This window comes from Denticeps clupeoides, chromosome 4 (assembly GCF_900700375.1).
Source record: "Denticeps clupeoides chromosome 4, fDenClu1.1, whole genome shotgun sequence".
NCBI lineage: Eukaryota > Metazoa > Chordata > Actinopteri > Clupeiformes > Denticipitidae > Denticeps > Denticeps clupeoides.
The window spans coordinates 17,147,882-17,164,966 of NC_041710.1; the positions used below are offsets into that span (position 1 = coordinate 17,147,882).

General features: G+C 41.2%; 1 protein-coding gene across 1 annotated transcript; it reads right to left on the minus strand.

The window, feature by feature from the left end:
* Nucleotides 1-74: 74 nt before the first annotated feature.
* Nucleotides 75-16,799, minus strand: LOC114787833 (collagen alpha-4(IV) chain-like). The gene is given in 42 exon segments (XM_028975724.1): nucleotides 75-338; nucleotides 494-777; nucleotides 955-1,350; nucleotides 1,427-1,549; nucleotides 1,638-1,745; nucleotides 2,022-2,177; nucleotides 2,310-2,411; nucleotides 2,532-2,663; nucleotides 2,737-2,808; nucleotides 3,107-3,211; nucleotides 3,503-3,598; nucleotides 3,684-3,692; nucleotides 3,809-3,883; nucleotides 3,997-4,060; nucleotides 4,169-4,350; nucleotides 4,568-4,601; nucleotides 5,048-5,188; nucleotides 5,288-5,460; nucleotides 5,704-5,871; nucleotides 5,976-6,197; nucleotides 6,428-6,535; nucleotides 6,612-6,674; nucleotides 6,765-6,945; nucleotides 7,081-7,187; nucleotides 7,678-7,764; nucleotides 9,015-9,173; nucleotides 9,285-9,389; nucleotides 9,576-9,642; nucleotides 9,713-9,766; nucleotides 9,951-9,995; nucleotides 10,194-10,253; nucleotides 10,372-10,416; nucleotides 11,093-11,173; nucleotides 11,239-11,280; nucleotides 11,944-11,979; nucleotides 14,202-14,264; nucleotides 14,502-14,567; nucleotides 14,693-14,809; nucleotides 15,327-15,371; nucleotides 15,464-15,598; nucleotides 15,725-15,796; nucleotides 16,716-16,799. Coding segments are annotated over 42 exon segments (4,728 nt in total).
* Between the last annotated feature and the right edge of the window lie 286 nt (nucleotides 16,800-17,085).

Below are 17,085 nucleotides of genomic sequence, written 5' to 3' on the forward strand. Positions count from 1 at the left end.
CACAAGAAGAGGCACCAAGACACTGACTAGATCATAATGTCATGGAAATCAGGGACCTTTTCAAGTGGACAAAGTTAGAAGTTCTTCATACAGACATGACACCGACTGGTACGCTGCCGTTGCTGCTCCTCTGCTTTCAGAGTCTCAGGTACAGGCCACGCGATAAATTGGTCATACAATTTAACACTGGTCAACCAGAAACTGTAAATATTCCCAAAGTAGTGGCATGTGCCACGAGCACCCTGGCATTCAATGAAGGGTTGACTGCGGAAGTCCTTCAGACAACTTCCAGAAGAGGTCAAAGACTGCCCTCCACCTTCATCTCCAGAACCTGTGTGCTAACACAGATACAAAGAGAAAATTACCAACCTCTACAGAAAATAAAAATGACCTTACCTCAAATACTGTAAAACAGCATGAAATAAAAGGGCATGAAGCTAAGATGTTGATCCAGTCATGTAGCATGCCTACACCTGCACCCTCATACATTTACCATAAGAAAGGAGTATCCTGCCCATAGCGTTCTCCATCCCAAGGGGCAGGTAGGGGCTAGGTTGTCCTGGCTGTGGATGGCCACAGCAGGGGAGTGTGTTTCACACACCACACAGCGACTGATATACTGAGCAATCACCACACCCTCCACTGGCATCATAGGCACAGATGCTGTGGTGGACAGCCAGTAGGACTTATCATTTCGACTGGCATAGTCACAGGTGCCATTATTACAGTAGGCAAAGGGCATTGAGTTGAATACTGGCAGACATGATCCAGCTTGGCCTGGGAATATTATGGAACACAAATGCACACATATATAAATTGTGCTACAAACAGATTCTCATATAAATTGTAAATTCACATACTGTTTAGTGAATAATACTCCTAAGGTTACCAACCCTCCTAAGGTTCAACTGAATATTCAACTGTTCAGCTTTAATTGACTGAGGGATTGTATACCTAGGTCCTGTGTGTGTGCCCTCTCTTGACCTTCAAGATAAAGCAAACTGTAGCCAGTCCACATTTCATGCATGTCAGCTGGGCACTTTGGCACCTCTACTGACTGACTGTGTATAACCAGAAGGTAGCCAAGTCTCACAGATCCTGAGGCTCCAGGAAAACCAGGGTCTCCCTGTGTACCTGGTAAACCTGGCAAAAAACAATGATCCCACATAAGATACATATTTTGGTGAGATTTTGGCTAATAAATGCTATAGAACAGAGCCATGTCTTTACCTTGTGAACCTGTGTATCCATTTGATCCCTGCTCACCAGGATCTCCTTGAAAACCAGGAGGTCCAGGAGGCCCAGGGCTTCCTGGATTCCCAGGGTACATTTCAGTTGCACCCTTCACTCCTAGACAAGAAAACAATCAAATTCAAACAAATGGAATGCTTAAATATGGCTTATGTCAATTACATTGTTTGTGCACCTTGAGCTCCAAGTGGTCCAGGTTGACCAGCAAATCCTTGGTTTCCAGGTGGTCCTGGTGGACCTCGAGTACCTTTTGGTCCAGTGGGTCCTTTGGGTGGTTGGATTATTACACCAGGAGACCCTTTGCAATGAGAAAATAAGGACAAGCTGCAGGTAGACCAGAAAAAATAGTAGCAATTTTTGAAGAGTTGAACTTCATGAACAATTACCCTGTGCTCCAGGCAAGCCCTTGTTTCCTTTAGGACCTGGAGGAGATGGCCAGCCAGGCTGACCAGGAGGTCCTGTAAGTCCTCTTGGACCTGGAGCTCCTGTAAAACCTGATATGAAATACTTTAGTCAGCCCATCACTACATTACTTCAGACATCATCTCAACATTTTCATATGTTTGGTACAGTGACCTCATTTAAAAACCACCAAAGATAAGCAGGAGTTCCTAAACATTCCATTCCATTCATTTTCTGTCTCTTGCTCCTGTTTCTGCATTTTGAAACTCTGCTTACAACCTTGTTGGCTATATTGATAATTTTCATCTGGCTCAGGATTTTGTTCAGGAATGTACATGCTTAGACTATGCATTTCTTATTTATAATACCTCGTGGTCCTTCAGGTCCTGGCAGACCTGCTGCACCTAGAGGTCCACTGGGGCCCCTCTCCCCTTTGAGCCCTGGCAGTCCAGGTAGACCTTGCTCTCCTGTGTCTCCTTGGAAGGGCAGTGTAGGGCCTGGTTCACCTTTTGCACCCTTGGGTCCTAATAAGCCAAACATTTAAAGCCCAAAAAAATACATTTCCATTCCCCTGACATCCCCCCCATTCCCCCATCCATGCACCAATCCATAACACTCAATTAGACTGATTGTGGTGCATCCACATGTGTACAAACCTGGAGGACCATCTGGTCCTTCACGACCCAGATCACCAACATCTCCTGAGTTATCAGAGCAATTGCCTGCCATTCCTGGTATGCCAAGTTTGCCTGGTGGGCCTGAAAAAAGGAGAGTATTTTTTCTCTGGTGAAGCACCTTCTTTTTTAAGTGCAATGCACTAAATAGATGCATAGATAAAATAACCACTTCAACAGTGCGCTAAAATGACCTTTTCATACCTTGTGGTCCTGGCTGTCCCCTAAACCCCTTATGCCCAGGGAGTGATGTTCCAGCAGGCCCGTGACTGCCTTGCTGACCTTTTTCCCCACCAAATCCAGGTGGGCCTTGGGGTCCTGGTAGCCCAGGAAAACCTGAATGTATACAATACATGTTAGTATTATGAATATATTGTCTGTGTATTTACTAGGCCAGAATCACACATACCTCTTGACCCTTTCTCCCCCTTTGAACCTCGAAGACCATTTAACCCAGGCAGTCCAGGTAAGCCCTGGGTCCCTGAAAGAAATTAAATTTAGAAATATCCCCTTCCATTCCAAATATCCATGTTTGCCACACAACAGTGAGTAGATATATTATACATTCATATGGAACAATTAAACCTGTCCCACAATTATTACACCATTGTCATTTACACCATTGTTATTTACATGAAATCATACTTATGAAGTTGAAGCACTGTATCATAATAACATAGTGTGTTAACTTACAAAGTATCCCCAGGTCAGTATCTGAGAAGCCAGCAATATTTAAAAGCAATGTATCTGTGACCTATTCAAATAATTAATTGAAGCACCTGGAAGTCCCAAAAGTCCTGGAAAACCTTCTGGGCCTGGGTCACCAGTTGGTCCTGGCGGTCCTTGGACACCTGTAATTGAAGGACCTGGCAGTCCAGGATTCCCTACATACACAGAGTCCAAAGAGTTATACCGCAGATCCCAGCTGAGTTTGCTAAATCTATGAATGGGATGAACTGATTCTTTGAGATGGAAGAAGTGGTGCAAGTAAACAGAGAGTTTCAGAAGCACTGACAAAAAAATTCTGTGCAATACAACTTTAACGACTCATCCTTTTACATAATAAGGAAAGATTAATTGGGTGGATGATATGAAATATTTGGAGGTCTTTTCCATTATGAAGAATGTCCACCAAATATGGAGACACAAGATAAAAAATAATAAAACAGGTGTACCTGGAGGTCCTGGAGGACCTCTTGTTCCAGGGGGACCAGGGAATCCTTGCAGACCTCTCTTGCTTATTCCTGGGTCTCCTCGATCTCCTCGTGGACCTACATTAAAAGAAAAAAACTCACCAGTATGTTCTGAATTGTAGACTGACACATCAGCAATTAATCTGTTCTTTAATCAACTCACCATCACATTCTGAAAAGTGCCATGGGATCAGGAGGTGAACCATGAAAACATGCAGAAATAAAATATTATATTTCAACAATTTTAACAAAGAAACGTTGTAAGTAATCAACTTCTTAATAGTTAACCTTTAGACCCATTTTCCCCTGGAAGTCCCTTTTCCCCAGGTGGACCTGGAAGTCCACCAGAGATCCCTGGGTCTCCTATTGAAATGAAATGAGACGTGTACCTTAAATAAACATGTACTTTCATTACAGGTCACTAAAAACATAATACTCATTATTTTCCTTTGACATCTACTTTCCAACCTACCAACCTTTAATGCCTGTGATTCCTGGCAAGCCATTTAGACCCACATTACCTGTGGACCCTGGGTCGCCCTATATGCACCAAGGACAAAAGCCAAGTTTTTTATTCTTCTGTGAGCTGTACCAGGGTACAAACAAATATAGTATTGTTTACAGTTGCAAGAATTTTTTAAAGTTTACTTGATCACCAGTAACTCCAGGGAATCCAATAGGTCCCATTAGTCCTTTAGGTCCAGGAAGGCCTGGAAGTCCAGCTGGCCCTGCATTCCCAGCTGATCCTGGTAGACCTTTGTGAAGTCCAGGAGGGCCATCCAAGCCATTTAAAGCAGGTAAGCCAGGCAGTCCAGGTTTTCCTCTCTCACCTATAAATGAAAACATGGCAAAATTGTCATTGACATTAGCTCATTAACATTAAATAATTATGTCATGATAAATTATGGTTTTCAAAAAGCATTTATGTAAATGCTAACTCAACACTCTTTAACACATCTGAAAAAAGAAGACTTTGTAACACCTTCAGCTCCTGGAAAGCCATCTTGACTGAATCCCTTTTCTCCCTTTTGACCTTTAATCACATACGTTTCTCCGGGAGATCCTCTAAGTCCCATATTACCTGAAAAAATTATTCTTTTTTAATACAGTACCATTGAAATGTATGGACACAATACTCATTTATGGATCTGCCATTTATGGAAATTCCATACATTATAGAGCAAAACTGATGGCAATGAGCTCTAAAACAGGGTGCTTTTGCAGTGACAAGATTTCACAATCTTGGCTTCTCTCCATTACCTTAAGTTAGACAACAGGGATGCTGAACATTTTCTTATCTGGGAATATGTTAATAAGCATCTCTTTAAGTGGAGTTTGATGGTGACAATAGTGAACAAAGCAGTCATGAAGGTTAAAAGAGGCAACTCTGCAAAAACTGATTCATGTGGCTATTTTGAATCCAATGCAATAAATATATTTAGTACTCTTGTAGCAGGAGAAGGTGAAGAATGTTTGATGAAGTATATTGAAGTTTATTAGTTTTAAAATTATTGGTACTACAGTTACCTGTGATCCCTTTGAACCCTGGCTCTCCTGCCCTTCCAGGTTTCCCAGTAACACCTCTTTCCCCTTTTCTTCCTGGGTGTCCTGGTGCTCCTGGATTTCCAGGTCTGGGATAACCTGTAGATCCTGGCAAACCTTGAGTACCTGTAGAGTAAAGAGTTCACTTTGCCAAGTTACTGCAAACACTATGAAAACCTAACCAGAAATAGCAGACATTATCATGATGTGATGACAGAGAATTACCTCACCCTTTTGTCCAGGGATACCAGGGTGCCCTGGGTCACCTGGTGGCCCAATCTGACCAGTAGTCCCTGGAATTCCAGTGTAGCCAGGCCTTCCACGCTCTCCTAGCAGACCTTGTCGACCAAATCCCGGTACACCTGGAGGGCCGTCTGAACCTTTTTCTCCTTTAAAACCTTCCAATGAATTACAGAACATTTGGTTCAAGTTTATAATGCCACATCATCAATTATTATATGTTATATACATATAGTTGAACACACCACAAGTTCTCTGAACCTATTCCCACTTCCATTTTCTAAAGAGACCTATTGAATAGCAAATCAACTTGTGTCAAAACTGCATCGTCATTTGCTTGGCAATGTTATTTTCATTGCTTGTAAAATTGCTTTTGAATGTTATTCTCTACTTTTTATCACCTTGGTGCCCAAATGTTCCAGGAGGTCCAGGAGGCCCAGGAGGCCCAGGAGGACCTGGAACAGAGTCACAGTCAGTAAGTGGACGTCCCGGTGGCCCTGGAGACCCGGTGGCCCCTGTGTCTCCTTGCTCTCCTTGAATGCCAGAAGCCCCCTGAAAACCAGGTTGGCCTGTAGGGATATCAGTAAGCATTAAAAATATATAGTAAACATAATCCATATTGGGAAAAGAGTTCTTTATAAATCATCTTTGAGACATTCTCAGACAAGCTGACCTGGTGGTCCAACAATGCCAGGTGGGCCGGTCAATCCCTTAATGCCAGGATTCCCTGGTAAGCCTCTTGGACCAGTTGGACCAATGTCACCATTCTGACCGTCATCTCCTCTGGGTCCTTTAAAACCTGGCAAGCCTATTCGTCCAGGGTGGCCTGGTAATCCAGTGACAGAAGTTCCACGGGGTCCAGGAGCACCGTTATCTCCAGGTAAACCTTTCTCTCCTTCGAACAGCAAATTATTAAAAAGACATAACCTATGTGATGGGACACAGATAATTACCAGGATTTCTGCAGGAAATAAAATATGTTCAATCCTAAGTTAATGTAAGTTTAAATCCTTGTCTGTAAATTTTATGACAATCATACAAAGTTGTATTTCCATTCAGTGTAGAAATCAATGAGTGACTGTATAGAACCAATATATTTTCAGTCACCTACAAACTGCAAAATACCTTCAGGTCCCTCTTTGGCAAACATCACATCTTCCCCCTTTTTCCCTTTGGGACCAGGTTCTCCAGGAAATCCAACAGGCCCTGAAGGTCCTGGAAGTCCAGGCAACCCTGGTAATGACCAGTAACTGCACTGGTTAATTTTAAGTTTAAATGGCTAGAAGCCACATGCCTGAAGAATGTTCACCTTTGTAACCATCTGCTCCCTTTGGGCCTGGTGGGCCTGGGCTACCACATGGCAGCAAACCACCTGATAACACATAACATGATACAATTTGCTTAATCATAAATTTGTGCATTCATGACAACAGAATGAAAAAAAGCAATCTAAAAACTTCACCTGGAGCTCCAGGGATGCCAGGAAGCCCTGGGATTCCTGGAGGACCCTGATCTCCTTGTGGTCCATGTGGTCCTTCAAGACCACTGATACCAGGACCCTGGGGTCCTTGAAGACCACGGTAGCCTTTAATTCCAGGCAGTCCTTGGAAACCCTTATCACCAGGATACCCATTATAACCACCCTGAATAAAGAGAAGAACAAACATCCCTCATCTCAGTAGTGAATTAATGTCTGATCACAAAACAACGCATGCATGATAGTAAAAGGACAAAGTCATTACAGAGTCGACTCCACTTGCTCTGTGCAAGAAACTCACTGGAAGTCCTGGTTCTCCAATGGGACCCGGTGGTCCATCTATCCCTGGCTGACCATGGTGTCCTGGGGGACCACTGGGCCCTGGTATGCCTATATCTCCCCTTTGTCCTTTTCAAGAAGAAATCATTGTCAGTCATTCTCAAGTCATGTAAAAAACAACAATCCATATAATCACTGTTTTAAGTTTTTAGCCTCACCTTTGGTACCTGAGATGTAAGGGTCACCTTTTTGACCTTTCAGACCTGGAGGTCCAGGGAAGCCTGGTATTCCCTTAGAATGATACGAATTTGCTTCAGAATCCAGACAGTGACATATAATCAACAGAAAAATCTTGCTTCACAACATGCGGTAAATAGTCCTTACTTCTGACCCTTGTGGTCCTGTGTCTCCAGTGTATCCTGGGTCACCTGTCTCTCCCATGGCACCAGGTAAGCCATTATGACCCGGTGGTCCTGGGAGTCCTTGTGGGCCATGTTGCCCAATCAGATGTTCACAGACACAATCTCCAGAGCAACCTTAAAGTGTGAAATGGCTGATTAAGTGTAGGTTTAGAAAAACAATTATTATCACACACAGAGAAAATTATATACTCACATACCTGTCTGTCCTTTAATTCCTTTTGGGCCTGGGGAACCTTGATCCCCTTTTGGACCAGTATTACCAGGTTCTCCAGGAAAACAGAATCCTTCAGGACAGAAGATTTACAAGTAAATTAATTTGCTTAATCACAACTTCATGATAAAACATTTACAGTAAAAAACTGTCTTTTCAAAATAAATGTTTGTGCAGCTCTCACCACCACATCCTGATGGCATGTTCAGTGATACCACGGGAGAAGGATAATTTTATCATTCATCATTAAGGAAGGGAAAATTACGTTAGTACTTCACACTTTCCCATCCTAGTACTTTTACAACCCCAATTCCAGTAAAGTTGTGTAAATCGTAAATAAAAACAGAATACAACGATTAGCAAAACCCTTCTCAACCTATATTCAACTGAATGCAAGATATCTGATGTACAAACTGATAAACTTTGCTGCTTTTTTACAAATCTTAACTCATTTTGAATTTGATCTAGGGATTCATCATCTACTGTCCATAATATAATCAATGCGGGTGTCTTCCTCTTGTAAGTCGCTTTGGTTAAAAGCTTCTGCAAAGTAAAGTAAAGTAAAGTAAAAGATTCAGAGAATCTGGAGAAATCTCTGCATGTAAGCGGCAAGGCTGAAAACCATCATTGGATTCCCATGACCTTGCACTGCATTAAAAACCAACATCATTATGTAAAGGATATTACCATATTGGCTCAGGAATACTTCAGAAAGCCATTGTCAGTTAACATAGTTCATCACTACATCAACAAGTGCAAGTTAAAACAACCATGCAAAGCGAAATCCATACATCAACAACACCCAGAAACGTCACCAGCTTCTCTGGGCCCAAGCTCATCTGAGTTGGACTGACACAAAGCAGAAAATTGTGGTGTGGTCTGAATTTGTGGTCCAAATAGTTTTGGGAAATCATGGACGTTGTGTCCCATTGATTGCGAAGCGCAAAATATGAGACCCTGGAATGTTGAGCAACTGATGTTGTGCATTAAGCAAGAATGGGAAAGAATTCCACCTACACATCTTCAACAACTAGTGTTCTCATTTCCCAAACACTTATTGAGTGTTGTTAAAAGTAAAGGTGATGTAACACAGCGGTAAATATGCCCCTGTCCCAACTTTTTTGGAATGTGTTGCAAGCAAGTTAAGATTTGCAAAAAAATCAAACAAATCAATAAAGTTCAGTTTAAACAATAAAGTTTATCAGTTTGAAGTGTACTTAATTGAATATAGGTTGAAATATTCACAAATATTGACATTTTACACAACCTCCCAACTTTATTGGAATTGGGGTTGTAATACATGCACAAAACATGAATTCCTACCTGTGGGACCAGGAGGACCCCTGATTCCTTTGGCCCCAGGGATCCCTGGCAACCCTGGTAACCCTGTATCACCAATGTCTGTGGAGTAATAATGTCCTCTGTCTCCCTTTATTCCTTTGGGTCCAGGAGGGCCTTGGTCTCCTTGTGGACCTGGAAGACCTGTTAGGGTTAACCAAAGTTTTTTTTTACAAATGTGAAATGCAGACCTCTCGCATTCTTAATTCCAGTACTGAGTAAGATTAAAATCAAGGTAGATGGAATACAGAGTACCTGGGAAGGTTTCCCCTGGGAGTCCTGGGAGACCAGGCAGGCCCATCATCCCAATGTCACCTTGGGGTCCTGGGGGTCCATGTGCACCGGGATCCCCAGAGAAATCTATAAAAAAAATTCATTTTATTTCAGTGGACAATCAAGCTAGCCAGAAAATCTTGTTAAGAACCTGCAATGAATACATTTGTGATTGTGAGTTCAGCAAACACATGCTCCCCACATCTTGTTACAGAAGCCTGCATTTCCCTTGATGCATTATCCCAAATGAACACAAAGCAAAGATCTTCATACCATTCCAGTCCAAAAGCTCCTCTAAATATACTGGAGGTCCTTTAAGGCCAGTGTCTCCAGGTTGACCCTGAAACGGATTATTAAAGTATAACCTAAATCTCACATTGTGTATCTAGGTTGTCAAGGTTTCATCTTACCTTCAAACCAGGACTGCCAGTGGAACCAGGAAGTCCAGAAGTTCCAGGAGGCCCCTAAGACCAAATCAATCAATGTAGAAAGCAATCCCATAGTATTCACATTGGGTGCATCCATATGATAAAAATATACTAAAAAGCCATTATGACATGATAATTTAATCACATTGGGAAGGTTACCAACATTTTCCTTTCAATTGCAATGGTAAGTGCTGGCATGTGAAAACTTTAGGATTAATACCTCAATTCCATGGACTCCTGGTATGCCAGGTCTGCCATGCAGTCCCTAAAGACAAGGATAATTTTAGAAATTCATAAAATCATAATTTTATGCCAGATTGCCTTCCTGTTTAATTTTTCCTTACTAAAACTCCTTCTTTCAAAACATCACCAGTGTCTCCACCTCACCTCTCCTTCACCCGTGTTCTGTGACGACTAGGAATGTACTCTCTGTTTTACCGTCAATACAATTAAAGTGTCATACCCTAGGACCAACGTATCCAGGCAATCCTTTTTCTCCTTTCTCTCCTGCATATCCTTCACCCTGTTATAACGAAACATTTACAAATTAAAGTTCTACAATAATAGTTAAATACATTTTCCCTCCTCAAAGGAGAACCATTGAACCAGTCAACACACACATACTAAGGTTTACTTCTTACCTTTGGGCCTGTTTCTCCACATGGTCCAGAGGGTCCTTTGTCACCCTGTATGAAATAAAAAAAATGAAAAGTCACTGTGGATAAGGGGCGTCTACCAAATGCCTTAAACATAAATGTAAATGTAATGCAAAAGAAGATGAAAAAAGCATTTAACAAATACTAAAGCACAAGTTCATTGAAAAAAATAAAATGGAATTACCTATTTTGAGAAAATGTTAATATATATTTTACTGCCATATACACAATTCAGTACAGTTGATTTTGCCCTCTACATTTACATTTACAGTGTTTACAGAAGCCTTAGTAGCAAGGGCTACTTAGCATTCTAATGCAGCACAGTTGTTAATATTACCAGTTCAGCCAAGGATGGTTGTGGTTGCGGATGAAAGCTAATAATAAAAAATAGATATAGCCAACAAAGTTGGAAAACTTACATGTGCCAAAGTTTTTGAAAAGCTGTATGGTGTAAGTGAGAAAAATGTCTTAAAGGACCTTAGTATTAATTAAGTTTTGAATATTTAAACTGTGAATATTTAAACTGCTTTCTCACAAATTTATTTCATTTTGTGTCCAAAAGGTATTTTTGGTAAGAACAAAAAGGTTATTTTTTTAATGGCCTGAAATATAGATTTAATTAGGTAGTTTAATGCAATATTTCCTTAGGTTACATCTCAGGTTTCTGCCTAAATGTTTTCAGGTCATTCAAAAACTGTATTTATACCTTTTCCCCTTTAATGAAGATGTCTTCTGGAGGTCCCACAGCTTCCACCTCTCCAGGGGGACCAGGGGGGCCTGGGTCTCCCTAAAAGAAAATTAAAGTTATTTGTTTTATGAGATCATCCTGATTTTTAGGAGAGTTCAACTCACCTCATTTCCTTTTTGACCTTGCAAGGGCCTTCCAGAATCTCCCTGGAGAAAAAGAAACATTTAGTCTTCTAGCTCATTTAGTCAAATTTTAAACCTTAAGTCCTAACTCACATTAATGAAAGATGTCTAGATGTTGTATTGATTTAAAAAAAGTGAAAGTGATACACTAAATCATAGCACACAACGAAATGTTTTCTCTGCTTTTAACCATCATCCATGGTCAGCAGTTTGCAGCCATGAAAGGCACCTGGGGAGCAGTGTTTGGAGAGGGTGCTTTGCTCAGTGGTACTTTGGCGGATTGAGATCCTTAACCGCTAGGCCACCACTGTTCCATTGTCATGTAAGACGGTGCTGCCTAATTGTAAAAGTAAGTTTAAATAGTGGACCCCTGTGGTCTCCAAAATTCCAGAAAATAACTAAGGGACTGGATGAAAATGTACACACAATAATTAGGTTTCTCATTTAATTCAACACTAACATCGGTAAGAGAACATGCAGATCATTACCCTATATATTGATTAAAACTCTACTTATTTCTGATTACATCTCCATTCATTGCACAAAGCAAGTGAATGATGACACTGCTCTGCCTCTAATCATCTCCACTTTTAGTCATACATTGATCAGTGCAGAATAATAATTGTTGTAAATAATTTGTTATTTACATTAAAGTAATAAATGTCAGTGTAATGAGTGGTTACTTACTGGTGGGCCTTGAGGTCCAGGAAAGCCATCAGGCCCCTGAAAAAACACATGCAATTATTAGACATTACCTAAACCAAGGAAAACATTCTCAGTAAAATGTATTTGTGTAAAACCAATAGCCATTTACAGTATGGAAAGTATTCACAGCGCATCACTTTTTCCATGTTTTGTTATGACTGTAATCTTAAAAAAAAATTGATAAAATTGTTCTACACACAACACCCCATAATGACAATGTGGGAAGTTTACTTGAGATTTTGACAAATGTATATATTAAAAAAAAAGTAAACTGAAAAAGTTCATGTACATAAGTATTGGCAGCATTTGCTATGAAGCCTTTGAAATTGAGCTCAGGTGTATCCTGTTTGCACTGATCATCCTTGAAATGTTTTTGGAAAAAACTGCTGTTTGGATGATTTGGAAAGACACACTCCGTCTATATAAGATCCCACAGTTGACAGTTCATGTCAGAGCAAAAAAAACAAGTATGAAGTCAAACCCCCGAGACAAGATTGTCTTGAGGCACCAAATCTAGGGAAGGTTACAAAAAGATGTCTGCTTTGATGGTCCCAACAAGCACAGTGGCCTCCATCATCCGTAAGTGGCCTGTCAGTAACACAATGGAAGTGTGTATGTGTATCTGTGCTGTCATCATTCATGGTATTTTTTTCTTATTCAATTATGACAGCCAAGACAGGGAAGAGGGAGAGAGAACAAGAGAAGTTGGAGAGGAAAAGGGGAAAGAAAAAAAGAAGGATTGAGAATGAATATGGATGATCTGCTTCAGTACCTGCTTAAACAACGACAGATCAGGTCACAGTGTTAATAATATAAGACATGTTTGGCCGGTACAGACATTGTGTGTCCGTGAAGACTTCTAGAAGGAAAACCATACCTGCAGCAATCCAACAAACAGGCATGTATGGTAGTGTTACGGGTGGGTAGGACATGGCGATGAAGGACACATTCGCACGATTTCACACGACAGGGGTTTAATACAGACTACACGAGACAAGGGAACATCAACATGCACAATGACCTGACGGCGAACAGACATGAACAGGATAGTTTTATACAATTATATAAATAGACACCAGGTGAACACGATCAGGGAACATTACACGAGACGAACAGGAGTAACCCCTGCTAAAAAAAAAAAAAAGTGAAGTGATTGTCACATGTGATACACAGCAGCACAGCACACGGTGCGCACAGTGAAATTTGTCCTCTGCATTTAACCCATCACCCTGAGTGAGCAGTGGGCAGCCATGACAGGCGCCCGGGGAGCAGTGTGGGGGGACGGTGCTTTGCTCAGTGGCACCTCAGTGGCACCTTGGCGGATCGGGATTCGAACCGGCAACCTTCTGATTACGGGGCAGCTTCCTTAACCGCTAGGCCACCACTGCTGGTCTGGATCATGACAGGTAGAGTACACGGTGCAATGAGAACCATGAGAAACAAAATTATCTGGATTCACGAGACAACGATTGAATGCCAGGCTTCACGTTTGAAGGAAACCAGGCATTTCTCATCACAAGGCCAATACCATCTCTACAGTGAAGCATGGTGGTGGCAGCATCATGCTGCTGGAATGTTTTTCATCTGCAGGTATGATGACTGCAACAATGTACAGAGACATCCTGGATGAAAACCTGCTCTAGAGTGCTCTTAAACTCATCTTCCAGCAGGACAATGACCCTAAGCACACAGCCAAGATATCAAAGGAGTGGAGAAATCTTTCTCTCTGGAGAAATATTAATATGACTGCGCACCGACACTTCCCATCCAACCTGATGGAGCTTGAGAGGTGCTGCAAAGAGCAATGGCCCAAACTGACCAAGGATAGGTGTGGCAAGCTTTTGGCGTCATATTTAAAAATACTTTGAATAAAAGATTCATGTTCTGTAATTGCTGCCAAAGGTACATCAACAACGTATTGAGCAAAGGCCTTAAATACTGTGATTTATCATGTATTTTTATTTTTAATTAATTTGCCAAATCCTCAGGTAAACTTTTTTCAAATTGTCATTATGGGGTGTTGTGTGTAGAATTCTGAGGAAAAAATGCTTTTAATCAAAAGTGGCTGTAACATAACGCAATGTGGAAAAAAGTGATGTGCTGAATACATTCCAGATGCACTGTACCAAATAAAAAAAACAAAAAACAAATGCTTATCTCTGTCTCACAGCAGCATTATGCAGTACAATTACACTGTTCAGACAAAAAAACCTATATAATGAGAACATGTTATATCTTACTCTTGAACCACTTAGTCCTGTTGGGCCAAACATCCCGCGGTAGCCTTTTTTCCCAGTAAAACCCTGCAAAGAAATTTGTTTATTCAAGATCAAATTGACATGAAAAAAAACTTAAAAATGATCTCATGATGCTGAAATTTTCTTAACCAACACTCACAGGTAAACCAGGATGTCCTGGTAGTCCAGCTTCCCCCTATTTGTCAAAATACATTTTTTTACAGAAAAACCAAAATGTCAGATTGTTTAAGGCAATAGAGTCAACCATGGGGCCCACACTGAGAGAAAAGAAAGGCAGCTTACCGGAGGCCCAGGTGCATTTACATCATATACTGGTTCACCTTTACTCCCTTTCAGCCCAGGAAATCCCTGCAAGAAACAGCAGTTCACAGTTGCCACAGAATATGTTTTTCCAATTTATTGAATGAATCAAATTTCTAAAGTGATTGAAATTCAACTGTGCTTCTTTAACAAAATGCACATTTTTTTCTTACTGGTGGTCCAGACAGCCCTGGTAGACCCGGAACGCCAGGAATGCCAGGAAGCCCTTTTGTCCCATTACAGCCATCCACTCCTGGCAAACCAATGGGACCCCTATCACCTGGATGACCCTGGAAGTCAAGGTCACAAGACTGAACAACATCTTTGTATTTACGTATTTGTGGGCACCAATAATAAAGAAAATTTTATAATTGTGACAGTAGACAGGAATTATCTAAACTTAAACCTACACCTAAGGGCTGATCTTTTTTTTTACTAACAAATACTTTTACCACTAGAGGGACTAGTGGTCTTTGCAATCTCATACTGTCTTATAAGTACAAGATAGGCAGGTGCATGACAAACTTTACACAGAAACTCTGATCAGCTGACATGTGCAAAAAAATGAAGTAGACATTTACAGCATTTACCAGATGCCCTTATCCAGAGCGACTCCAGGGACAGTCCCCCTGGAGCAACTTTCGGTTAAGTTTCTTGCTCAGGGATACAATGGTATTAAGTGGGATTTGAACCTGGGTCTTCTGGTTCACAGGCGAGTGTGTTACCCACTAGGCTGTAGAGGGACTATAAGTCGCTTCAAACATTGCCAGCACATGACATACCTCCTAGAAACAAATGAAAACTTACAGGAATGCCATCATTTCCAGGAAACCCCGGAACTCCAGTCATGCCCTAAAAATTGTTAATATACAACAAAAACAATTGTTAATATACAACAAAAATATAATATGAACTCACAGACTCACACACATTAACATTCTTACCCTATCACCAGCTGGTCCGTCTGGCCCAGGCAAGCCCTCATTACCTCGCCTTCCTTTCTGCCCCTGTTGGCCTACTGGACCCAATGGACCTGGGTACCCAGGCGTTCCCTGCTTCCCCAGCTTTCCTGGTGCCCCCTGAGGAGGTAAAAATGACAAATGCAGATGAGGGTGAAACACGTAAAAATACAGAAATTTGAAAACGCCAAACCCCTGAATCTAACTTAAAGTAATTGATGAAGTAATGTGCTGCCCCACACTCACCCTGACCCCCTTTGCAGGTAAACATCTGCAGACAGAGCAGTCTCTACCGCTGCAAGGGCCTTCTTTCTCCCCCTGAAAGGAGCAGAAAACTGCTCAATGAAACGTGCCCACTTGGTCCGTTCATATTTCAGCAACCTTCATGATGACAAACTGGCCAACACATAAATAAATGAAATGCAAATTATCTCTGAACATGTTTACACGAATGGCACATTTCACAGAGCATTATCTATCCCACATTCCGCCGTCCATTCTCATGGGACTCTCGGGGTCACCCTGATAAAGATGAAACAACACTGGGCCAGAGTTTACCAAACATTCGGATGCGGGGAATGTCAAACAACTCCCACAGCACAGCTGCGGCCGCAGCATCTTCCCTTCTCATTCATAACCTGCTGCAGCGGCTAATGTTGTGACTTACGTCGGCACTTTTTCGGTAAAGGGTTGGTCTGCGAATAACATGTTTTCCAGTTTACGGTGGAAGTAACAAGGACAATTTAATATTTTAAACTGAAAGTGAAGAAAGTAAATATTTTATCACTTGGTGGAATGAGTGCCCTTCAAAACACATGATGGAGGAAGAAAAAGAAACTTACCGCTTCTACTTTGAGTACACGAAAACTCACCAGCACCACCAACAACCTGAAATTCACACAGCATCCATTCCAATTCAACCAGTCATGCATTCATCGAATGTCCCACATATCTTTATGAAGGCCTAATTCATACATCAACAGCAATTTAAAATGTAAAAGACATGAACAGGATTGCAACCAAATTAAAGAAGATGTATGTACATAGCGCTTCATATTTCTGATGAGTATTAGGGCTGTGGAGGTGTGATAGTGAGGTGCAAAGTATGTAAATCACAGCACGACAGGAAGTGACACACACATCTCACACCCTCAACACATCTAGAAGAGCAGGACAGAACACATTTCTGCTAACTGATCCCGCATCAAGTGGGTCATACATACATACAAATACTCACCATGTGCTCCAGCATGTTAAGTGGCTCATTGTGGTTAAGTGTCTGTGTGAAGAGCCGCTCACCACCTTCAGCATAAAAGAGCATTTAGGCCTCAGTGCCACCTGAGGAACAGAAATGAATTATGAATTTATGATCATTGATATAGTCATTTTGAATTGTAGTGGTCAACCTTTCACTTGAATTCAGCGAAAAGTCAAAAATGAATGAAATTGTAAAAACAACAAAGATTAACAATCCTTCTTATTCATTATTTTTTTGTTTCTAAACATAATTAACATAAATGGCATACTAGGCACACTGGAGCCCTTTTGACAAAATTTGTGATAATGTCCCAACCGGTCTTCATCACATTGACCATTCAAATTTAAAG